This window comes from Embiotoca jacksoni, unplaced genomic scaffold, assembly GCF_022577435.1.
Source record: "Embiotoca jacksoni isolate LCO1_2020_lvr unplaced genomic scaffold, fEmbJac1.0.p SCAF_19, whole genome shotgun sequence".
NCBI lineage: Eukaryota > Metazoa > Chordata > Actinopteri > Embiotocidae > Embiotoca > Embiotoca jacksoni.
Window position 1 is genome coordinate 4,122,061 of NW_027185329.1, and position 24,601 is coordinate 4,146,661.

The 24,601-nt window shown below is 41.5% G+C and overlaps 1 protein-coding gene and 3 non-coding genes across 6 annotated transcripts in view; 3 read left to right on the forward strand and 1 right to left on the reverse strand.

Moving 5' to 3' along the window:
- Positions 1-284: 284 nt before the first annotated feature.
- Positions 285-357, forward strand: trnam-cau (transfer RNA methionine (anticodon CAU)). Its single transcript has one exon. It is a non-coding gene; the product is annotated as a tRNA-Met (tRNA).
- A 1,132-nt stretch (positions 358-1,489) lies between these two features.
- On the forward strand, positions 1,490-1,562 carry trnam-cau (transfer RNA methionine (anticodon CAU)). The gene has a single exon. It is a non-coding gene; the product is annotated as a tRNA-Met (tRNA).
- Positions 1,563-1,909: 347 nt separating this feature from the next.
- On the reverse strand, positions 1,910-1,982 carry trnam-cau (transfer RNA methionine (anticodon CAU)). Its single transcript has one exon. It is a non-coding gene; the product is annotated as a tRNA-Met (tRNA).
- Positions 1,983-3,203: 1,221 nt separating this feature from the next.
- Positions 3,204-24,601, forward strand: part of LOC138200428 (glypican-5-like) — a 50,096-nt gene continuing 28,698 nt past the window's right edge. The window contains exons 1-7 of one of the 3 annotated variants that reach the window (XM_069153088.1): positions 3,204-3,554; positions 6,517-6,678; positions 10,824-11,371; positions 13,054-13,236; positions 14,532-14,704; positions 15,193-15,252; positions 15,774-15,896. In XM_069153088.1, the coding sequence (XP_069009189.1) occupies positions 3,374-3,554; positions 6,517-6,678; positions 10,824-11,371; positions 13,054-13,236; positions 14,532-14,704; positions 15,193-15,252; positions 15,774-15,896 (1,430 nt within the window). In that variant the 5' untranslated portion in view covers positions 3,204-3,373. Of the gene's footprint in view, positions 3,555-3,631; positions 3,701-6,516; positions 6,679-10,823; positions 11,372-13,053; positions 13,237-14,531; positions 14,705-15,192; positions 15,253-15,773; positions 15,897-24,601 lie in introns of those variants that run through there. The other 2 variants (XM_069153087.1, XM_069153089.1) reach the window with 2 other exon arrangements.

Consider the following 24,601-nt stretch of genomic DNA (forward strand, 5'->3'; position numbering starts at 1 on the left):
CAGCAAGTATCGGTGGTGCGTTTCAGGACCGTGGGAAAAAAAAAAAAAAGCAGGCGGTTCAAAAGGTCCGTGACCAAGTGTGCTTGTATTATCGGTGTACTATTACACCGAGGAGTTAACGAGGAGACGAGACGATATGTCCACATCTTCGGCAACCACCGCTGGCTATTTTTTTTTTTTTTTTGGACCAAATCATAATCCTTCATAAACGCAACATGTCACTTTTACTTTAGTTCACTGTGTTGGAACCTCTTAAGAAGAAATGTATGATACGATGACGTCAGGCCTCGTTGGCGCAGTAGGCAGCGCGTCAGTCTCATAATCTGAAGGTCGTGAGTTCGAGCCTCACACGGGGCACGTGTTTTTCATTATATTTTCACTTTTCTGCATTTCTTTATGCAGATACGCCTATTTGTTGCGTCATTAGCATGGGTCTTATAAAAAAAGTGAACGTATCTTCCAGCTTTACAGGTTCTTAATGCCAACACCGGTTAACCAACAATCTAGCTTGCAATAACAGTCAACCCTTCCATATATCGTTAACTACTTGGTCAATGCACGTTGCATACACCTAATCTTAGTTTAATCAGGCTACTTGGTTTTAGTAATTATGAGAAAAATATTTTTTTCTCAAACTGATAACAAAAACTATTAAGATAAGCATGTCTTATGCGCATTCACTTTTTGCTCCTTATCTATTATCATGCAATTTATCATAGTTTTTCCAAAATTAAATGAACCACCAATGTTTGTGAAATACCCAGGGGTCGATTCAAAACCCGTTTTTGTTGTTCTGAAAGTATTTCCAAGATTCTCCTACTGACCTGGATGTAGTAAATAGGGAATAATTTTTCTCGCATGGAATTTATATCTGAGACCCAAGTTGAAATGATCTGTCTTTATTACAAATCTGATAATGTTCCTCTACTCAGGCGCCACTTTGAATATCTGTAATACTGATGGTACTGACCATCAAGGTTGTTGGCACTCTCACTGTTTAAGGTGCTGGACTGGTCCTCTTTCTCTGATTCTTCTGGTACTCTTCTCCATCCTAAACCAAAACACAAAAGACCAACATAATAATCAAAATAAAAAGATGTACTGGATAACAGGGCCATGTTGCAATTTGCCTGAGGACAGCACAGAAAAAATACCATAGAAAATCATAATGAAGTAACGGCACATAAATTACCTCAGTGTCAGTCTTAAACTTGCACCATCTGGTTGATAAGTCACAGTTGAGCAATATAGTGAAAGAAATCAGGCAAAGTTGCCTTCTGGGAGGGGGAAAAAAAAAACGTCTAAGGTGCATCATTCTTATAATTGGAAGGTCATGAGTCCGAGCCCGACACGGGGTATGTGTTTGTCACTCTAACAAAAAAAAAAAAAGTATAAATAAATTACAAACGACCAAAGTAATATAAACAGTCTGACAGAGTTGCCTCTTGTGACGAAAAAAAAAAATCCCGGTAATTTTGGTGACATCAGAGCCTCGTTGGCGCAGTAGGCAGCGCGTCAGTCTCATAATCTGAAGGTCGTGAGTTCGAGCCTCACACGGGGCACGTGTTTTTCACTAAGAACAATTTGTGACTAAATTATACACGACAAAACAAACATTATAACGTCTACTATGACGAAAAATATTTGGGCTATTTCTTATGAAGCGCATTCATGATAACTTTACCTCGCAGTACACGCGCTGATTGGCCGCACACACACATCTTGGTAAATTTCTGGTAGCAGACGGAGACATTGATTGGCTGTCACTACCAAGAATCACCTCGATTCTCAAGTGGCATGACGAGAAATAGACGAAATCTTTTCCGTCATAGTCGACGTTGGAATAATTTTGGTTTTGGTTTCGTCGTCCATAATTCATTCACATAAATTGTTTAGATTGAAAAACACGTGCCCCGTGTGAGGCTTGAACTCACGACCTTCAGATTATGAGACTGACGCGCTGCCTACTGCGCCAACGAGGCTCTGACGTCAGTAAAATTACCCGGTTTTTATTTTTCCATCAGGAGGAAACTCTGCCAGAATACTTGTATTATTTTAGTCGTTTGTAATTCATTCATAAAAATATTTGTGTTAGCGACAAACACATGTCCAACAGACTTTACAGGTTTCCATTGCTATGCTATTTAGCCAACTACCTACCTTGCAAAAACATTTGAAAAAAAAAACCTTGCATATATTCCAAGTTAATTACTAAATGCAACGTCTAATTCGCCTACTTGGTACAAATAATGTCGAAGAATATTGTCTTCTTCGTCTAACCGTTAAGGAAAGGCATTAAGATGCGCACATGTTGTATGAGCACACCGTTGCGTCAGTTCAGCCCTGTTAAATGAAGAAATTTCCCCTCGGGGATTAATAAAGTGTATAAAATAAAAAATAAAAAATAAAAAAAAATGAACCAGCAGGGTTTGTAAAATACCCAGAAGTTGTTTCAAAACACTTACCCTTGTTCTGGAAGTATTTCCGGACTCCTTAAAGTCTCTTTGACCAAAGACTGAATGACTTTTAGGATTGTTTTAACCTCTATCCTCTTTTTTTTTTTTTTTTTCTTCCCACCTGCTCAAGTCGCTGTTGAGGTAGCCGCAGGGCATCCTCCTGGTTGTGGAAAAAGAGAAACTTCATGAAGGACAACTGCAACCTAATAGCCTACATTTACCTCACAAACTGGGGTTGCAACTGCAGCTGAAGTTAGTTGATTAAAGCCATAAAGTCGCTATAATCACGCAGTGCAGAACACTGCAGCGACTTTAATCCGAGGCTGATGGCAATCATATTTGACCTGAAGTGCTCAGCAGGTGGCGCCCTTCTTCCACTTTTAAACCGTTTTTTTTTTTTCTTCCCCCTTTGAGTCCGCCTCACTCACAGCAGTAAGTCAGGTTTTTATGGATCTTATTTGCCGAAGCATCTGTTGGGCACTATGCCTCAAAGTCAACAGAAAACAACCATATGGCTTATTACCCCACAACTCGGTGAATTGCCAGTGATTATGTCCAGTTATTCTCATTTTGAGTTGCGCGCGTAACGTGCGTAATATGGCCACGCGGGGCAGTTTGAGGCAGTTAAGCCGAGGCGTAAAATAAAACGGCACGGTGGCTATCTTGGAAGTATTTTGAGTGCACATGTCAATTAAGTAGCTGAGGTGAAGTGAGAGAGGGAGTCGGAGAGGGAGGAGGGCGCTGAGGCTGACGGAGGGCTGCACACACACACACACACACACACACACACACGTCTCACTGACTGCACATGAAGTTCTCAGTCACACTGCACGGTGGGACTTTTTTTTTTTTCTTTTTTTTTTAAGGAATTCACATTAACAGTCCAAACTTTTCTATCCCCCGACTGACATGTCGCGATGTTCCGTGCACCTTTACAAAACGTGGACTTGTTTCGGGTAATTTTGTTGCACTTTGTTGTTTTCCTGCCGGGGACTGGCTGCAGATCAGCCGATGCAGACAGCTGTCATGAGGTGAAGACAGCCTACATGATGCGCCAAATAGGCCCGGTGGAACTGGTGCCAGACAGACCGGGAACAGGTCAGTCAGTCAGCCTACTCTCAATGTTACAGCCTATGTTATATAATAGAATGGAAATTCCTCTGGAGACTTCAAAAGGAATACGCGGAGGTTAAATGTAGCCGTGAACTAAGCACAATGACTGAAGCACAGATCTTGAGCATAATGTGAGTTAGTCGAACTTTGATCATTTTTATTTGGTGCTACTTTTAACTTCTACTTTCAAAGACAGATATTGTACTCCTTTCTCTTAAGCTTATTACTTTGCAGTTTGAAACAAAAAAAAACATAACGAGCTGCAGTGGTTTGAATGAAACTACAGAGCAGTATGTGAAAAGTGGTTAAAATTTGCTTAAAACTTCTTTTCTTTTTGTATATTTACGCATGTGCAATCATAACCCAAAGATGTAAAATGTTGATGTTAAACTGACAGGTCCATCCTGCTGCATAATGCCTGCTTTTTGACGCTTTAAGTGCATTTCAACTCTTGTAAGATTAATATTAGATATGCGTAGCTTAATGTCTCTCTTTTTCTCAGATATTTCATACTTAAAACATTGCTCTCACTTTGCGGCACACACACACACGCAGGTTTTAGACCAGCAGCTTTGTGCATGCGGGACTGAATTCCAAGGGTCATCATCTCTGCACTGGGCGAGAGGCTATTCCTGTTGAAAACCAACCAAAATAATCTGAGACACTTATATAGATCTCCTGAAAAGCATCCTTGGCTACAAGTGGCGGCTTTAATCATGCGCTTTTCTAAATGTAAATGCCCGTTTGAGATTGTGTTAGGGCTCGAGAGTCTCTTTTCACTTTATCGCTGTGTTGCAAGTGTGTATCCTCCTCGGAACCGCCGAGCGGGAGATCATCCTTCAGACCAAAACTGCACCCAAAAAGGAAAACGGAGCGATGTGATCCTTATGAGGAAGTGAAGTGGATGGTGGAGGTCTTAGCTGAAGCTTTATCTTCTTCCAACCTTTCAAGCTCTCCTCGTGTTAATTATTTCTAAAAATGCACAAGGTTTGTGTTGATCTAATATAACCAGCAGACACAAGAAAGTCTTTGTTAGACATCATTAAATAACAATAACTATATTACCTCATTCTACTACAAAGTCGGTAGCCTGAAGTAACCAAATAAGGCTTTGTGATATTCCTGTTATTACCGCACTGGCTGCCACTGTGTCTTGGCTGAAGCTTTATCTTCTTCCAACCTTTCAAGCTCTCCTTGTGTTAATTATATATAAAAATGGACACGAGTTGTATTAATGACACAAGAAAGAAAGAAGCAGACACAAGAAAGTCTTTGTTAGACATCATTAAATAACAATAACTATATTACCTCATTCTACTGCAAAGTCAGTAGCCTGAAGTAACCAAATAAGGTTTTGTGATATTCCTGTTATTACGGCACTGGCTGCCACTGTGTCTTGTGCTTGTGATTGCGAACAGATAGTGGATAGTATACTGAAATGACCTTAGCAAGTTTCTGGCAGAGATGTCTGCTAATTATTGATAATTACCACAGCAGAACCTATGCACAATCTTTGCACAACATGTCTGCACAACAGAGGCTCTTGTTCTGGCACTCAGTGATCTGATGTGGCCATGAATGAATTAGCTCGAGGAGGATGAAAGTTGGCCGTTCTCTTCTTGACAAAGACATCCACACATCTACGCACAATTTATTGGATGAAGGCACCACCAGTTGGGATGTCACTGGGCTCTTCCTTCATGATTTAAACTTCAAAAATAAGGGGCTTTCTCTGGAAATGTTTTCAAAAGTTGCCTGAAAACATCCACTGGAAGTATCTTTATCTAACGGCGCATCACTTCTTTTTGAGAATAGCAGGTTTTTGAAATTCGTTTTTTTTTTTTTTTTTTTTTTTTTTTTAACATGATATCCACTTACTGGGAAACTTGTGAAGGTTTCAGCCTGGACAACCCCCTTTTATGATGCCTGTGATTGAAATTCCACACTTACATTGGGTAAACAGTGGAGCATATCTCCATGACAACTCATCTGTTGATGAAGGCTGTGAAGTGCAGCTGATTTTCCAGCAAGTAGACCTTTTAATGAGATTCTTTTTTTTTTTCTTTTTTTTTTAGCAACATAGGGTAATGCATGTTTTTGAGACAAGAACAAAGGCCACCCAGTTTGCTGAATCATGCTGACTCAATTAGTTTTTAAGTGGTTCTTACCAGACTTAAATCTGGTGACTGAAAATGAGCGGGTGAGATGAAAGTCTGTGCAGCTTCCCCGCGTGTGAAATGCAACATACCATCACCAGTAAATAGCAACTATCCCAGTCATGTACTCCATGTCAGTCAGTGCTAATATGAATAGTATAAAAGTCTGACACAGGTCTGGTGTGTGTGTGTGTGTGTGTGTGTGTGTGTGTGTGTGTGTGTGTGTGTGTGTGTGTGTGTGTGTGTGTGTGTCACATAACTGAACAGTCCACTCCTCTCATCTCTCTCTCCCCCTTGATCTCAGTCAGCTGCTTGACAGCTTAGCTTACAGTAGTCTACCAAAGTCAGGCCGCTCCACACACACGCACACGCACACACACACACACACACACGCACACACACACACACACACACACACGCACACACGCACACACATACTTCAAGACACTGATGTGTGTGGGGTGAGGTGTCGCCCACTGAGCATGTTATCGTGTCAGCTCCCAAAAGGCTCATTGTACAATGAATTTGTGAGGTCCTAAAGTTTTCTGCACTCCACGCTTTCAGATTACAGATCCTTAAATGGATTAACTAATTAACAAGAAGGACTCTTATTGGTTAGTTGGTGGTAAAATGTAGGAATAGCTGTAACTGTAGGATTAATGTGAAAAGTCAAAGTGAAAAGTATTTTTTTGTATCAACCAAACAACTTATGATATTTCACGTTTATCAGACATCTCATTATTTATGTCATTAATAAGAATAATGTATCAGCTACCTCCTCCGTCTTTCAGATGAGGGTCTCCGAGTGTGTGTCCACTCCGGGCCCAGCTGCTGCACCAGTAAGATGGAGGACAGCTACATGGCGGCTGTCCGCAGTGAGACGCAGCAGAAGATGCGATCTTACAGCTTCGAGCTCAAGTACCTGATCGCTGGACACACTAAGGCCTACCAAGGTAACGCTACAAGGCGGGGGTGTACATATGACAATACTGGACATACATTCGTTCATTTTTATTTGTATTCAAAGTGTCATCAACCTTTTTAAGTAAAAATGTTCCAAAGTATTTTATTTCAGTATGTAATTTTTTTTGTAAATATTAATGGGGCTTTTGGCCTGTTTGTGTAGACACAACTTTGGGAAATTGCAATAGAACTTTTTCAATATTAAATAATATTACAAATTTAAATATGTCTTTACATTTCGTGGAAAAAAAAAAAAAAACGGAAGAAAAACTATTGCAAAATAAATCAACAGTGAAAATGGACATGATGAATATGTTTTCTCTGCGATTCATCACTGACCAGCACGAATAATGTCAAGACTCTAAATCAAAGTGACTTTAAAAGCAGCAGTGATTTCGGTGTTTTAACCGCTCTGTCAAGAGCCTGTGGCCCCTCTGTCATTCTCACTTTGTGTGTTCATCATGAAATAGCTAGTTTGTGTCAGGACGGCGGTGTTGAAGCCAGTTTATTTTGTGAGGCGCCACGGTGGCTCGCCAAACAAACAACTGATGTTCGATTGAGTCTTTGAGAGAGCAAACTCTCAGAGGGAGCAGCGGAAAACTTTGTTACAACTCTCCGCTCTCTTTCTCCGTCTGTCTGTCTCTGTCGCTGCGATAATCGGGTTTTGTTCTTGACCAATGAGAGAGAGCGAGGGACGAAGAATGTTTACATTCAGTACGTATCCGCAGCAAAGTGTTGTTGCCGTGGGCAACAGCCGGTCTCTAACGGGCTGCTCTGAATGGAAGAAAGAATACTGTGCTTGTCCACTTGTCCCTCAACGCTATTCACCAGTCGGTGTGAGCATGTGTGTGTGTGTGTGAGAGAGACCTTGAGTGTGTGTGTGTGTGTGTGTGTGTTTGCGTGCATGGGTTTGTGCATGCATGCGTGTGTGTGTGTGTGTGTGTGTGCGCTCATGCAGAGTGGAGATTATGAGAATGGTAGAGTTGATGAAACCCAGCAGACAGACACGGCAAACATGTACCCCTCTGTTTTCTTTTTTTTTTTTTTTCCGGTCTCTCTATCTCTCCCCTCCGCCACATCTGAATACGTCCAGGCTCGGTTTCAGCTGCTATTTATGCCCGACGGACGGCTAAACCATCCATGGGTAAAATTAATGCCAAACACCCGTACACAAAGGAGGGCTGAACAAGGCCAAAACCGCGGCGGGGAAGACGAGACGAGTTTAGAATTTGCGGTGAGATTCAGTTCATCCAAATAACAAAAAACTCATTTCACATGCAGATAGTTTAATATGCTTGTGATAGATATCATTCTGGGAAAACACTGCAGCCATCATTTTTTGGCAGAATAAGGAGATAAGTAATGTTAAAGCCCTAGTTAGGTTGGGCATAACTGTTTTGATCTGACAGTGTATTTATCATGGTGGAAATGATAAAAAACAGATTTAGTACACCTGCTACTTCAATATATCTATATGTACCATTTATATGCTTACGGTTCAGGTGCCGGCGGGTCTTTTCAGACATTCCTTTTTAAAGTCATTCCTTTTTTTTTTTAACAGTGTCCCGGATGCTCAGGATACCTCACAGTCAACCGTTTTCAGTGGAGCTGTATCTTTTGTTTTATGTTACAAAAGCTGGACAAATAAAACCAAAACATGGGAAAATGAAGGAAATGTACCTTTTTGGTAATGTGGGTGAAGCAACCTTTTAATTAGTTAAATTAATTTTGCAGGACAGCAGTGTTCCTCAACAGCTGAGCTGAGTCTCAAAGGATCCCCTCTCCTAAGCGCAGTGATTATAACCCACTGGAGAAACTGAGACATGCCCAGAGCGCTTGTAGTCAGGGCTCTATTTACACCCAGTGGATTACTTTGGTGTGTGTGTGTGTGTGTGTGTGTGTGTGTGTGTGTGTGTGTGTGTGTGTGTGTGTGTTTCTCCTGGCACTGTGAGACCCTCGTGCCCTCTCGTTCACGTCGCAGCTGTCATCCAATCACAGAGGGTAAAGAGCTCATCACATGACACCATGTGAGTGGACTCTGCCGTGTCACTCGATGCCGTCTGTATTTGAGTTGCCATTGCCAGGACGCGGGTATATGCAAACACATAAAAGTGAGACGTTCGCACTCGGTGCTTCAGTCTGAAGAGCCCTGCCGCCGCCGCTGCTCAGCCTCCTCATCCTCGGGCATGTGAGCTTTTTAATACCGAGTCAGCGCAAATGTTGCTGCTGCTTTCGGCACTGATGTCCTGAATTAGTACTTTTGTGAGTTATTCATTATAGTCCCTCATAAATTGCTGTCATTTGGAGAGTCAGGTGGCTGCAGCTGTGATGGGGAGATACAAAGCAGTTAGGACATGAAACCCCCTCCCCCCCCCCCACACACACACACAAACTCTCACACACACACACACACACACACACACACACACACACTGATTGACAGAATGACTTGATGAAAGTCATCGGTAGATAGGTTTCTCTCACTGCCTCTCTTTCTGACAGTTGCCCCTGTGTGTGTGTGTGTGTGTGTGTGTGTGTGTGTGTGTGTGTGTGTGTGTGTGTGTGTGTGTGCGTGTACGTGTCAGGATGCCTTCAGACTGACATCACCCGTTTTACTTGGTAACTTTCAAACATAGAGATACACACTCCGTCACGCACAGCGGGCGTACAGCCTCAGTGAAGGGGAGGCTGCAGTCCACTTTATTAGACCGTGTCTGACATAGGAAGCAGAGTGGATCATGAGATCGGGCCTCTCATTATCACCTGACTATAGATAAGAGGGTAGTGAAAACGAGCTCGGGGATGAATTAAGTTGGAGCTATTCTGGCTCGTATGCAGCAGGATGAAGTCAGTCCAAGGTCGACTGGACAGAGACTGTGTTACAAGAAAATCTAATAAATGCACAGATATGGAAATACCACATCTGCTGGGGGCAGTTTAAAAATTGAAACAGTTGAACATGGAGTTACTGTGTGTAAGTTACTGTACATAACACACTGTGCATGTATGTACTTTATTGTGTGCCTAAGATATGTCAACAACCTCCACGGGCATGGACTATATTACATTATAATGTCACTGGGAGACGGCTCAAAGATAATGCAATGTTAACTTGACTGTTGATTATTTTTTTTGCTATATTTATGATAAACTAATAGCTCTGTTTATGTGTATTTGCAGTAGGGCAGCCTCCGTTTTCTCTGATTATAGCCTAGAAACACTGTTCATATTAAGGTCTTCTGAGTCACCAATCAGCGACCAGTGTGGTTAAGTGCGATGACGCTAAAGTCGAGCAATTTTTTTTTTTTTCTAAAGGCAGTTTGAGCTATGGATGATTTTTGGCCAGTTTTGGCGCATATCGATTGGTTATAGGCTGCTCCAATAGTTTCAAAATTAACCCGAGGTTTAAACCCAGTAGGATTCAACGACTGCAAATAAATGAAAAGACAGATGGGTTCAGTGTGGAGGTTGAATTACATGGAGGATCAGCTCTGAGTGGTGACAGACATGATGACAGATGAGATCTGGCAGGAGTATCCGTGGACTATGATGTTCGCCGATGGTATTATAATCTGAGTAAGAGAATGGAGCAGGTTAAGGACAGCCGGGAGAGGTCGAGGGATTGCTCAGGCACAGAGGGAAAAGATGAGGCAGCTGGTTGGGAAGGTCAACATTTTCCACAGACGTAATTTTAGTCATGTAGAGTTTTTCTTCATAATTTACATAATAGCCTACAATATATTAGCGTAAAATCCAACGAAAAAATGAAATTTCCATTGCTATTTCTGTCAACGTCAGCAAAAACACGTCACAACTCAAGAACTTGAGGTTTATAGAAAATTTCGAGTTACGACGTCGTGAATACCACGAGGGGACCGTTCATGTGGACTCTTCCTGTGTACACGGTAAATACAATTCAATTTGAACGCAGCATACATCCACCTGAGAAAGACCTTCCCCTGTTGATAAAGAGGCCATGAGTGACACCATACATGGTTTGGAGGTGCTGACTGAAGACTAAAGAAACTTTGCTAATAACGTTTTATTGTCATGACTAGATACCTAGATGTTTGTCACATGTGCACAAGGTGTAGAGACAATAAAATTGCTGTCTCTCTGTCTTCTCTCGTTGCAGAGACCTTCGAGTCGCTTGTGTCCTTTACATCTAATCTGACCAGCACCCTGTTTGATAGCGCCTACTCCACGCTGGCATCCGACTGTCGCCCCCTTGTGTACGAGCTGTTCAGCGACATCAGCCGCCACCTCTCCGGTGACTCTAATTCCTCCTTGGACAACGCCGTGCGTCGGTTTTACAACGACCTCTTCCCACTGGTCTACCGCCGCCTGCTTAACCCTGGGATTGGCCACACGTCAACCCAGTCCCATTACTCCCTTTCCACCAGTCACGACGACTGCCTGCGGATGACACGGCAGGACGTCAGCCCATTCGGACTCCATCCGAGACTCCTCGTCGGCAGCTTGTCCCGCGCGCTCGGACCTGGTCGAGCGCTGAGCCGACTGCTGAGACTGGCTGGAGAGGTCGTGAACGCGACCGAGAAGGCGGCGTTATCCAGAGAATGTGGGCGGAGCTTAGTGAGGATGCAGTACTGTTCCCACTGCAGAGGGCTGACACTGATACGGCCCTGTACTGGACTGTGTGTTAACGTTATGAGAGGATGTCTGGTAAGCCTTTGAATGTTTGTGCATCTACTGTTGTTATTGTAAGTGGGGCGGCTGACCATACTTATTTTAGGGAGCAAAACAATCCCGACATCAACACATATCCTTTCTATATTTATTTACCCCATGCATCTTTTTCTGCGTTATGTTCTGTAAAAAAAAATTATTATATTGGCCAACATATACGCCGATACCGATTTGTTGTGTTTTAAGCCAACATTGTTCAGGCTCTAGTTGTTATTTATGAACAGGATAACATTCTTTAAAACCATTATTGTTTTGTCGTAACATTCTTAGAAAGTTTCTTGAATGTTATTCTACCAGTAAGAAGAACTTGCTGCTGAAAACATTCCTAAAACATTACTTCACGTCTCGCTGGATTTTATCTTGTTGTTTTACTCTAAACAGAAATAGAGAAAAAAAATGATTTCTTTTTTTGGTGTCCGTGTCGACTAGAAAGGCTCTACCGAATAATTAAAGCGTGTAAATTCCAACTTAACCGCAACATATAATTGATAATAAATTAGAATTAATAAGCGATCATTTGTGCTGCTGTTAGGATCATTTTTTCACTTGTTGCTTGCTTCATTGTTAATGCTAACTTGGGAAAATCACCCACTTGAAAGTTAATTTTTTTTAAATCTAATTTTACAAGAAAACAAACAAGCTTAATTCCTAAAATGTTGAACTATTCCTTTAAATGAACTTGATGCTTCCAAAATAAAACAAAATTTGAGATGTTGCAATAATGTTTTTGCTCTTTTAAATTACTTGTAATCTATCAAATTCAGGAATTTAGACATTTCCGAGCCTCATCCATTGTTATTCCTTTCCTTCCTTTGTGTGTGTGTGTGTGTGTGTGTGTGTGTGTGTGTGTGTGTGTGTGTGTGTGTGTGTGTGCTTTGAAGCAGACACTGTTTGAGATGCAGGGAACGCTTCAGAGTATTTGTCTCCCTCTGTCTAGGGCGAGGCAACCAGTAAATTTGTAGTAATGGTTCCATCTCTCACACTGCTGAATCATTCACAGCATTTCCTTACCAGTGAATCATTCCCACATTCAGTTTTAGACCGACTAATAACAGGAGCCGTGCCAAGAGAGCTGGCGGTGTCTTCCATGCGTCTTACTGGGCTGCTTCGAAATTTGCTGGACAGCTTCAGCAGCGCCCACAATAGACAGACTTCTTTATAGCACAGAAGTGGAAGATGGCACTGTTCATCCCGCTTGAGACTTTCTTGGAAGCAAAGAAAAACAACTTCCAACATGTTTACCCTCCTCGGTGAAGAGGAGGGAAGAAAAACCAATACAGCGAAGCCAAGCGGATGCAGAGGAGGCAACTTGGTTTATGGGAAATGCGGTCCTGTCAGGAGATGGAAAGTGCCAGTTATCTCAATCTCTGGCTCATTTCCTTCCATCTATTTGTTTTTCTGTTTATACCAAGGTTATCAGTTTGTCACTGATAGATTGATTTTGAAGTGTATCTAAATCAAAGCCAATTTACCAACTTTTGGCAAACTTTTCTCATATAACATAAAAACTAGTCTATATTTTCCCACTACATTTTTTAATGTTTTTTTTAATTTTATTTTATTTTATTTCCTCATTTCTATCACTTCTGCACGCTTTTATTTATTCTCCTTGCTTTGTCATGTTTCTGTATTTTCTCATTTTCCTGTCTGTGTTCCAGGTGGGTGTATCTGAGCTGGGTGCCCCCTGGGGGAGTTTGGTGGTGCTGCTCCAACGGCTAGCAGCTACTTTAGCAACCAGCAGCAACCACAACAGCATGGAGTTGGCTCTGTTAGCGGTCCGAAACCATGTTAATGATGCCATACTGCACGCTCAGCTGCATGGGCCACGCATCACAGCCACAGTAAGTAAAAGGGATGATGGGATAGGATGGTTTTCTTTCATACTGTCCAGACATGAATCTTGTTTGTTTATGGAAATTCCACTGGAAAAGTTTCAAACATGTAATCATACCCTTATTGAAATACAAACACTAAAGAGCCCACAACTAAATGAGGGCCAGCAGCAGATCACGAAAACATTCCTGCTCATATGCTCCCATAATAAAGTCATTTGAATTTTGGACACAGAGCGAGGAAGGCCGTGGGTTTCTTTCAGCCTGGCAGTTGGATCTTCTTACAAAAGCCGTGTACCTAGATGGGCTAAAAACAGCCTCATTCTTCTGAGAATCTGGGGTTCCCCTCAGTCTGTGTGCGCGCCCGAGAGTGTGTCTATGTGAGAATACAGATCCAGTACCAGACAAAGACTGTGGTTGGCGGGACAACCGATACCCAGAATGCAACTTGGTTCTGAGTGATGAGAAAGTTTCTGTGGCTAATCTGTGGACAAACAGACGACACACAAACACATGCATGCATGCACACACTGTTGGAGGAGGAAATAGAGTAGCCGTCCAACTTTGAGAGAACATTGTGGACTTAGTAGAGTAGATTCCTGAGAGGTAAACAAACACACACAAGCATAATTGCACCGCTAATTGTGGCTAATAAGAAAATACCACTTCATTAAATATTTGTTCAAGCTTCTTATTCATGAGACTCATCATCAAAGGCCAACCACAAACCACTCAATGCTAAGCTATTTGCCATATTTGAAGCTGGAAGATGATTGCACTATGAACTGTAAGACAGCAGTCTTTTCTGTAAACAAGAAAGAAGTGTTCAGGAACGTGTTGAAATATAACTAACACCATGATAAGTAAATGTTACAGGGCCTGTCTTCTGTGTTTTCACTGTCATAACAAACAATAAACTGCCAGTTATAAAAGGACATGCCTGCTCACAATCTGAGTTAGTTGTTCAGACTCTAATAGTGAAAATATTTCATCGATAAATGAATTGAACATTTGGCTCCCGACTCTCTGAGCGATAATTCAACCTTGACTGAACGCATCGGGAAAAAAAGATCCAACATAAGAGCCACTATGTCGTGTATAAAACATATCCACTTTCAATCCATCCCATTACAAATCTGTTCAAATGAACACATTTGGAACATGACAGCCATGACGGGTACTTGAACAGTTCTTGATACACAAAGCACATGACTTTGTATTTCTCTGAAAATCTTCCACATCATCACCCTTTCCAAAAAGAAAAAGAGAAAGAAATTAGGATGCTAACTTGTCTTCCATCGCAGGTGGAGAAGGTGTGCGGTGCCCAGGCAGCTGGTGCCGTGATGACGAGTGCAAAGCCCACCACCTCGCGTACTACGACGCATGCGACTTCAGTAACCTCGGAGAGGTCATCTGTGACTCCGCCTCCCTCAGTTGGTCCAGCTGCTCGTCGGCGCTTGCAGCTGCAATCACGTCGGTGAGTTACATACGTCTGTTGAAACCATAAATAAAAAGGGACATCGTCTCCAAGTCTGAAAAGTGAAGCCAATGCAGATGTGGCTTAAAGTGTAATACTGCTGAGTGCCACTAGGGGCTGGCTCCAAAATACCTCTGGCTCCAAGATAGATTAGATATTTCCACCACTCGCTCCTCCCTGGCTCGTCCAGGTATGGTCACTTCAGGCTCCAAAAAAAACAAGATGGTGATGGCCAAAATGCCAGACTGGATGCTTCACAAACCAATGAGTGGCCTGCTAATGGTTGAAATGCTTGTTAGAAGTTCTTGTTGGAGATATATTTATTTGAGGCAGGTTAGGGAAGCCCGAGTAGAGTTTCTCTTTACATTTGACCTTCAGTCGTAGCAGAAAAAAAACAAGTGACCCATATTTGCTATGTGTGTGTGTGTGTGTGTGTGTGTGTGTGTGTGTGTGTGTGTGTGTGTGTGTGCGTGTGTGTTTGTCTTTAGTTCCTTCCCTCTTAAAGGATCAAGAGGAGACAAAAGTCGAAGCCTGAAAAAACTGTCAAGGTAATTATTTTTGTTGTCAGTGAGTAAATTGTAAGATGCAATACTATGAAGAAGTGACAGACATATTATTGTGGTTATATTTTTGGGACTACTGATTTTCCTCTTGCATCCATTGTGTAGTCTTGAAAGGGAAAAAACTGGTTTATATGGTTGTCACATTCCAATGAATCAGTGTGAACTGTTGCTCTGTTGCTGTATTTGCATTTTAATAATCCAATCACTTCATTACTTAATGTCATTCCTCCCAAAGGAGATAGCAATTTTCTAAAGGTTGGACTTTGAGAAAAATAAAACCTGAGATCAGACAACTCAATTAATGAATACTTTCATATCAGATTTTCATTAAGAAGTCATCATCAAAAGTGCTTTGAGTCTTTTCCTTCCTTTTGTTGCTTTCAGTAACTCTTTTAGAAGGGATTACACTGGGAATTGGACATGTCAAGTAAAAGCATATGGTACATCGCTCCTTCTGACAACAACTTGAGCATTCAGCTGTGCACAACTCTCTCTCTCTCTCACAGGGAGTTTGAGGGCTCTATCCAGCGGTACCAGTGGTTCTTCTCAGAGCTGCCAGAGATGCTGTGTGAAAGTGAGATGGAAGTGGAGCAGCACACATGCTGGAACGGCCAAGATGTTGTGGAGAGGTCTGTACGTGTTGCTTTATATTAGTTAGCCAAAGATTTTTAGAGCATGGATTTACCAAACACCCGACATGGAGAGCAGTCGTTCCCGGCACACGCTCCGGTTTCTGGGATTTAATTTCTTTAAAAAAAAAAAAAAGGTGGAGAATGTTTTTCAGTGACAGTGATTAGTTTCCCTAATAGTTGAGATCCAGTTTGTGTTTGTACAGAAAAAAAACAACATATCATTTTTACAGTTCGAATACCGCTCTAAACTAAACGTGTGAAAGAGGGAAGGAAATGAAGAGAGACGGAAATTATGTTAAAAACACCTGAAGTTTGTGTTCCAAAGTTTTGTCAGCTCTTGAGTGTGATCTGCGGGGTGAGTCAGTCCTCAGAGCCAGTCTGGATCTCACGACCGTTAAAAGCTACAGATCCAGTTCATTGTTCATTTGTCACTCAGCGGCTGGAGTGCTGCTCATCAGTATTGCTACATTATGTTGAAGCAATACTGACGATGCAGAAGGAGCTGTATTTGTTCCACATTATTGTCGCGTCTCCCCATAGTCCAGCAGGTGTGAGAGACCGATATGTCCTTTTGGATTTTACATGGATTCATCTGTGTTCTATTACTCCAAGGGCTTTTTTTTTGTACTTTAGCCTGATATAAACATGAAATGAGTTCTTCAAAAGTTCCCCTTCTATTCAATGTGTTTGTATTTTTTTTTTTTTTTTTAATCTTTCTGAAACAAGACTTTGTGAGCATAACATACAAGGAATGAGAGCTTCCTGGGAGTCATCCATGTCTGTAAAATGTAATCTGATGGCAGCATCACAACCAGTTGAATTATGATACCAGCTGACAAACTGCAGTGACAAAAGGCTCTTCACATTGAAAAATACAATTTTTAGTCAGTTTTTTTTTCTTAGGTTTGAAGAAATGGATAAAAGTGCAGCACACAAGTGTGTGTGCGCTTGTGCGTGTGTGTGTGTGTGTGTGTGTGTGTGTGTGTGTGTGTGTGTGCATGTGTCCTTATACTTGCCAGGGCAGGGGGGTGACAGGGTGGCGAAGGTTAGAGAGTTCGTTTCCAGAGTCTTTCTCATGGTGATTACATTGGCAGCTTAAACTGGTAACAAGACAAATGGGCACACACACACGCACACGCACACACACACACGCATGGACCAACACACGCACGCTCATTGCGTGCACACAGGCGCACTCTTATACACGTAACAACACGCACCGTGCAATTCACACAGAATATGGGATGATGGTGCTCATCTGACATCTCACACACACACACACACACACACACACACACACACACACACACACACACACACACACACACACAAAATGTTATGCCCGTTCTATCCATCTCAGTGGGGAAGCAGTTGCTGTGATGGAGGATTTTTTTTTTGAACGGTCAATCAGCCATTTGAAACAGGCCATGTAGCCTCGCAAGGACATCTTACACAAACACAAACACACACTTTGCTTTGTCACCATCAGCGCCGCATGAAGGCCACTGAACCTCGTATTTAATGGGTCTATCAATGCGTTGCCTCTGCTGACATTTTATGAATCCTGGAGCAGGTGCCCCTCTAAATATGTGCTTCAGTTCAAGAGGATAAATTCTGGAATAGAAATGTTTCATCATGTTTACAGTCACAAGCAAAATACAATTATTATTATTATTGTTATTATTATTATTATTATTATGTATTTAAGAAATGTGGATAAGACCACAAATATTTTTAATTTAGTTAAATTGTTTCCATCCCATAACGCGGCTAATATGATGTCAATATACAGTTAAACAGTATGATGTATTCCATTAAAGCAGGCATTAGAATTTCTTAAAAAATATAATCATAATTGACTCAATGTTAAATAATCCTTGTGAACACAGGATGGCTGTTTATGCTAATCAGTTGTGATTGCAGTTTTTACAAACTACTCCAATGAATATTTCTTTCTGCTGTAGTTTTGCTGAGACATCAGGTAGTCTGATGTGCCGGAGAAGTTTCTAAAAAAACTAGCATCGTGTTTTCTGTATGGAAGTCGCGTCCTCTGTTTCCAGGCAGTAGATCTGCTGTTTTAACAGTTTCCGATTGTCGTGGTTTCTGAAGTTTGAATCTCAGTTCTTAAAGTTGGTTTCTGGGATTTGCATAGCTTCACAGTGACACTGAAGATGCTGACTAAACAGTTCTGACACAATATCCTCTCGTTCTTCATTCAAGAAACATCCATGTTGGGAAACTCAGAAAACTAATTTCCCTCCCACTTCAACCCAAACTAGAAAATCCCTCTTTTCTTTATAATTTTGTCTGTGACGGGTCCGAAATTAAATATTTAGTTGTTTTTTTTTTATGGGGTGGAGTTTTCCTCTGAGGGCTAGAAGAGATGTCGCCCTTGGCCTGTGTTGGAGTGCAGCCAGTCTGTGCCTCTCTGACCTCTTTACATCTTCTTCTCTCTTTCGTCCATCCATCCACCCATTCATTCATTAATTCAGCCGTCCATTCATCTCTCCATCCTTCTATTCAGACCTCCATTCATCTCCTCCGCCCTCTGACCCACTTCACTTACAAATGTCTGTGTTGCCGAGAGTGTGTGTGTATGCGAGGGAAAGAGAGGAAGGCAGTAAATGATGAGAAAGTCTGCGAGTGGATGATGGAGGAGCGCAGAGCAGATTATAGGCTCTTTCTTCTTCTGGGTTATAAGCTGGCATGACAATGATGATGGTTACACCGCTGTCGAGGGAAATAATGGTGCAACAAAAGCTAAACTACCTCCTACATTCCTTCTAAGGGAATATAAAACAACGAGGATACGATTTTAATACAGTTTGTCTGCAAAATGGCAGCGACAAGTGAGAAAACGCTGCTGTCAGACAATCCAGACTGAAGTCCCAAGGCCGTAAATAAACTAAGATGATGGCAGGACCCAGTTGGCAGCACACTATCGTCTAATAGCTGCTGGTCATTCCCCCGTGTCCACCTACACACAAACCCACACAGACGGCACTCAGACAGAAAGACACTGACACAACTACAGCAGAGCGTCGTAACAAGATACACATCCAGATGAAGCTGTAGTCAGAATAATGACTAAAATCACATTTTGAATACTTTTATTTTCATTACCCAGAATTATTGGTGTATAACAATGCGTTCATGACTAATGTGAACGTGGGAGATTTTTTGAGAGCACTGCGTAGTGGGTTTGATGTTAGTCGACATGGCAGCGATTGTGGCGAAAGGAAGAAATGCTCTCGATCAAAAAAATAGCCGCACCCGGTTGGCCTGGGTTACCTTGTTTGCTAACTGTGTGAAATGTTGAAAATGGCAGTCCATCAAAATGTGTAGAAATGTAGTGTACACGTATAACTGACCTCCTGAGCTTCTTTTCGTCCCAGTGTTGTTTTTTACGGATGATGACAAGGTTGTTTGCTGGTTTTCTGTATTCTAACATTTTCTGGTGGCGGCCATGTTGCCTGTTTGTAAACGCTCTTATCGAGGAAATGGGACGTTCTCTAATGAAAGCTTGTACAAACTGGGATTCGTTGGCATTTTATCACAGCGAGAAAAGCACAGGTGAAACTAATTTTGCTCATCAAGCATCCCAGTTAGCCATGGCAGTGAACAAATACCAATGTTATTATATAGGAATATAATTAGGGCCCGAGCATCGAAAGTTGCGAAAGCCCTATTCTTATTCAAGCGATTATTATGATTCTCCATAAACAACTACATTTTTGACGACTTTATCATATTCAAAAACTCCTGAAAGTTGGTACACCCATCTCTCCCGGCGAAAAGTTTTGTATTTTAGTGTAGTCGCGAATGGGTTTGGCCAAATGGCTCGCTAGCGCCCCCACAAAAGATGCCCCGGCAGCTCCATTTACCGACATGCACGAAAATTGGTGGACATGTGTATCACACCGAGGTACAAAAAAGTTACTTTGCACCATTACGTCAACTCAACCGGAAGTCCACCATTTTAAATTTAGTAGCCATTTTTGGCGACTCACACATGTTGTACTTTAACAAACTCCTCCTTCAGATTTTGTCGGACCGACTTGAAATTTAGTCTTCAGACTTTTAGGTCACTTTTTGCTGTAGTATGACTTTTATTTTAATAATTTGGATGACATGCTATAGTATGATTTTTTTTTTTTTTGTCATAACAAACTGAACATGTTTGGAATTAAAAGTTATCAAAATAATTTGTTTTCGTCGATCGGTGTGCCCGTGTCGTGGTGGCCAAAAAGTGACCCAAAAGTCATGCTATGGCATGTTGTTCAAAAAATTACTGGCATTTTCAAAGTCAAAACTGATTCATGACTTTTTTTTTTAAAAGTCATGACAAAGTGGCTAATCAAACCCCAAACCTTCTAATTGAAAGGCAGCAGTGCTAACCGCTGCACCACCAATCTTCCCAGGAGCCAGACAGCATTATGACCAATCTTTGGCTCACTGCAACCTATAACTCCAGCATCCACAAATATTCATTCAAATGCGACAAGAATTGCTGCAGACATTCTTTGGATAGTAGATATACGCGTTTTCAAGGGGGTCTGCAGTGATATTAAATATCTTCCTGTAATGTGTAGTGTATGCAAAACATTTGCAATTAACCCACCAAACGTTTCAACTTCACTAAAAGTTGAATCACTATCAGCAGGCCATGAACCATTAATAGCAACCTTGGTGAAGTAGAATCTTTTACCTGTTGAGTTAACCAGACTGTCGGTTGAGTCGCTGGAAGCGCTGAGTGAGCGCCGTGAACCACTTTCTCCTGCCACGATTCATCCTCCAGTGCTGATGATAGTCCAGCGGTGTACGACGCCAACTCCAAGCTGGAAACGACCTCATGAAGACTATGGGTTCGAGCCCCGCCAAGATAACACACATGGTTCACGGTTTACCCGCCGAGGTAACACACAAGGTTTACTGAGGGCAAGTCCCCTTAATAAGCCACATGGTTCACAGAGAGCAAATCCCTCTAAGGGTAAGTCACATGGTTCACAGAGGGCAAGTCCCTTTAAGGGTAAGCCACACAGGTTCGTGTTTGTATGTGCAGTCATACTAATACCAAACCAAAGGTCAACAACAAAATAAAAGTCCAAAAGTGACTTTTTTTTTTTTCATATTTTGGACAACATGATATAGTATGACAGTGGTTAGAGCAGTTGCCTCAGTGAAAAGTAACTTGAGGCATGCATGTCAGTTCAGAAAAAGGTCATACATGATAAAAGTGATAAAAAAAAATATCCAAAGTATGTTGTCCAAAATATGATAAAGAAAAGTCATACTATGTCATCCGAAATATTCAAAAAAAGTCATACTATAGCATGTCGTCTAAAAAGTGACCCACAATTATTTTTTTGTATAGAGTATAGAGTATAGAGAGTATAGAATATAGAATATAGAGTATATAGTATATAGCATAGCCAAGTTTGATGTTTTGCCGTGACACAGAAAGTTGATGTTTAAGGTCAAACGATGCTCCAAACCTCATGAAACATGCATCAGGAACCAACTTTCATGACTTTTTGAAGATGTTAAAGCCACCAAAAAAAAGCCTTTTTTTTTTTAGTTAATTTTTTTTTTTTTTTTTAAAGAAGAATAAGGAATGAGATCGAGAAAAAAAATAAGACTGCAAGCGGGAATATGCGGACCTTGGCGTGATGCACGTCGGGGAGCCAGCGGTCCCGACCCGCTGGATCCCCGACGTGCAGCGTGCGAGGGCCCGCATGCTTGCAGTTTTAATTTGTAATCCTATCAATTACATCTGTGCTTTTTCTGTCGTGATATTCAAAACTGTCTGCTGTGAAAAAGGTTTTTCATCTTTTATCATTCTCAGTTTTCTGACTCTTTTGCCAGCATGTGCTTAACCAATTCTCACCTGTGCAGAGGTCTAATCAGCCAGGTTAAGTGGAAACACCTGTGTGGGAGTTCAGGGCTTTGTTAAGACTCGTACATAAAAAAAAAAAAGTGTCTTTATTGATGCACAAGATCCAGACGACAGGGACCTGCGTTCAATTTAAGAGATCAATTCAAGAAAGGAAGAGTGAAATATAAAACACCGACTGCAAACTTTTTTTTTTGCAGTCACCTTGTCACCTCAGATAAAACTTAAGAGACTGACTAAGGCGTACCTTGTGTCTGCGGTCAGAGCTGTAATAGCTGATTGTCTCCAGGAGAGGGAAGCATTCAATCACCGTCCTGAATGATCAGACACAAACTCTGCTATTTCTACTCCTTAAGACCTACTTAAGACCTGCCACACCCGGCGGTTTAATGTGTTTTCTGTATGTTCTTTTTAACATGTTAAGCTCTGCACCTGCAATTCAAATCAGCCATGAATTGTGTTAAAAGTCAGAGAAAGAATTGTTCCCAAGAGGTGAAGAAGAAAGTAGATAGCAATTTCTTCAGACCTATCAAAACCGTAGCATATTGCTTTCATCTGGTACAGGTATATGCCTCAGGTGTCAGTATAGTGTGCTGTTGTGTGTCTGTAGTGCGTGTGTGTGTGTGTGTGTGTGTGTGTGTGTGTGTGTGTGTGTGTGTGTGTGTGTGTGTGTGTGTGTGTGTGAGAATGAGATCCAGCTATTCAAATGACTCCATAGGAATGCAGATAGATTTACAAGTGAGGTTGTGGCTCTTCTAATTATGCACCTCCCTCAGATTAGATCAGCATCTCAGGTAATTTCATGTTTACTGCGTGTGTGTGTGTGTGTGTGTGTGTGTGTGTGTGTGTGTGTGTGTGTGTGTGTGTGTGCGTGTGTGCGTGTGTGTGTGTGTTTGAAAAAGAGAGAGAGCGGGAGAGAGAAGCCACAGATGCTTTAAACGTTTGCTGCAGGGATAAGACAGAAGAATAGATCTCTGTGTGTGTTACCGTTAGCAACCCCACAGTAACCGAGGGCAACAGTGGAGCAGCATTGTCATCACTACGGCGCTGGTGATTTATGTCTGTCGTTCTCCAGATCTTATTAAGTGTCACTCACGGTCACACCTCTCAGTGTCGTCTGCAGCACAGTCTCTGCAATATTATCATTTGGTGTCAGACGCACACAAGCAGCCTGACAGTCTGCAATCTGGCCAATAGCTCATTCGCACCACTGACAGGTATTGGAAGGTGAGGCGATGCCTAGACGTGCAGAAGCTGTTGATACTTTCTTCTCCGGTTGAAAAAGATTTGTTCATCTGGCAGATGGTAATTGAACAGAAATGATCTTCTGTACCTTTCAGAGAATTCTTTTGCTTATCAAACGCACAACGTGTGTAATGTCTGATAAAAGTGGACAGATTTCATCAGTACAGTCAACAAAAAAGATCATTCTCGACATTTCTTCTTAAGTTATTTCTCACTCATGTTAATCAAACTTAACAATAGCCCACTAATAATCAGTCAAACTAAATGGATTACAGCAGCGCCCTGTCACCTCCAGTGTCAGTATAAGTGATGGCTGTTAACATCTGTTTAGCTATCAGCAGATGTTTTGCTGCTGCTGCTGCTGCTGCTGGCTGTGTGATTTAAGAATTTCTTCTCCCACAAATAACAAATAGGTGCACGCAGCCGACTCTGGGTCCTCCTCTCAGCCTTTGTTGTGCTTAAGGCCTCCGGTACATTAATAATTGATCTTTCCATTACATATTGTATAGTTATAGTCATATAAATCGTCTCCTGTGGTCCTGGAGATTCAAGTGATCCTGCCGTCTAATTTCCAAGTTGCCCTATACTTGACACCAACCATGGAATTGCTATTCAATAACAGCAGAAGGCATTTTTCTCTCAGAAAATCCCCGTCTTCTTGGTCTTTACAGCCAGTCGAAGCTTCATCTGACTGGTTACCTTACATTTAGATTATTTAATTACCTGCCTGTTTATTCATCGACTTTTATAGTACAGTTTAGACTCTCTTGGCTGCAGACGGGGTGTAAATGGTTTCAGAGTGATTTATCAGACAGACATCAATGTGCGACCAACATTATGCACAAGTTAAATTCCCGACTATTTATTTACCATCTTAGCTTTCTCACCATTCATTTCAATGCTGTTTTTTTCTTCCATTATTAATTGTAGTATATAATTTATGCAGAATATACTACTCTTACCCAAAGGTGTGATGTCAACACACAAAAAAAGTCCATGCTGTTCTCACTATCCATACAGAGATATATTACAGTAATTTGCATATTTTCACTTTGCATATTTCCACTAATATTGAGAAGGTCACAGAATATAAAACCTCTGGCATCTGTATCTGTGAGAAATTTACATTTAGATATCAAGTAGAAAACCTTGTTACTATAAGCTGCAACAAAAGCCTGGCTTCCTCTCTGAGTTGTCGGAAAAGTATTGTTGAAGTTGTTCTCCTCTCCGTGCCGGGTTTTGGGAATGTAATTTATAGACATGTTCCTGCCTCCACCTTCAGGCCCTCAGATTCCATTTACCATTAAGCTCTTAGATTCATTAGAGGAGATAATTACAAAACTCTCTTCTGCATTTCTCATGATTAGGTCTGCTGGTCTTCTTTTGCTGAGAGTCAATAAAACACTCGGTGTTTATCTATCAGAAATGTATCCCGAATCTTTTTTTAATTTTTTTTTTACTCTGAATGGAATTTCTGTTTTAATGTCAGCGTGCTCATCTTATTAAATGATTTGCAACCTAAAAACTTTATGACCATCTGTAACTCCAAAGCCATACATAATAA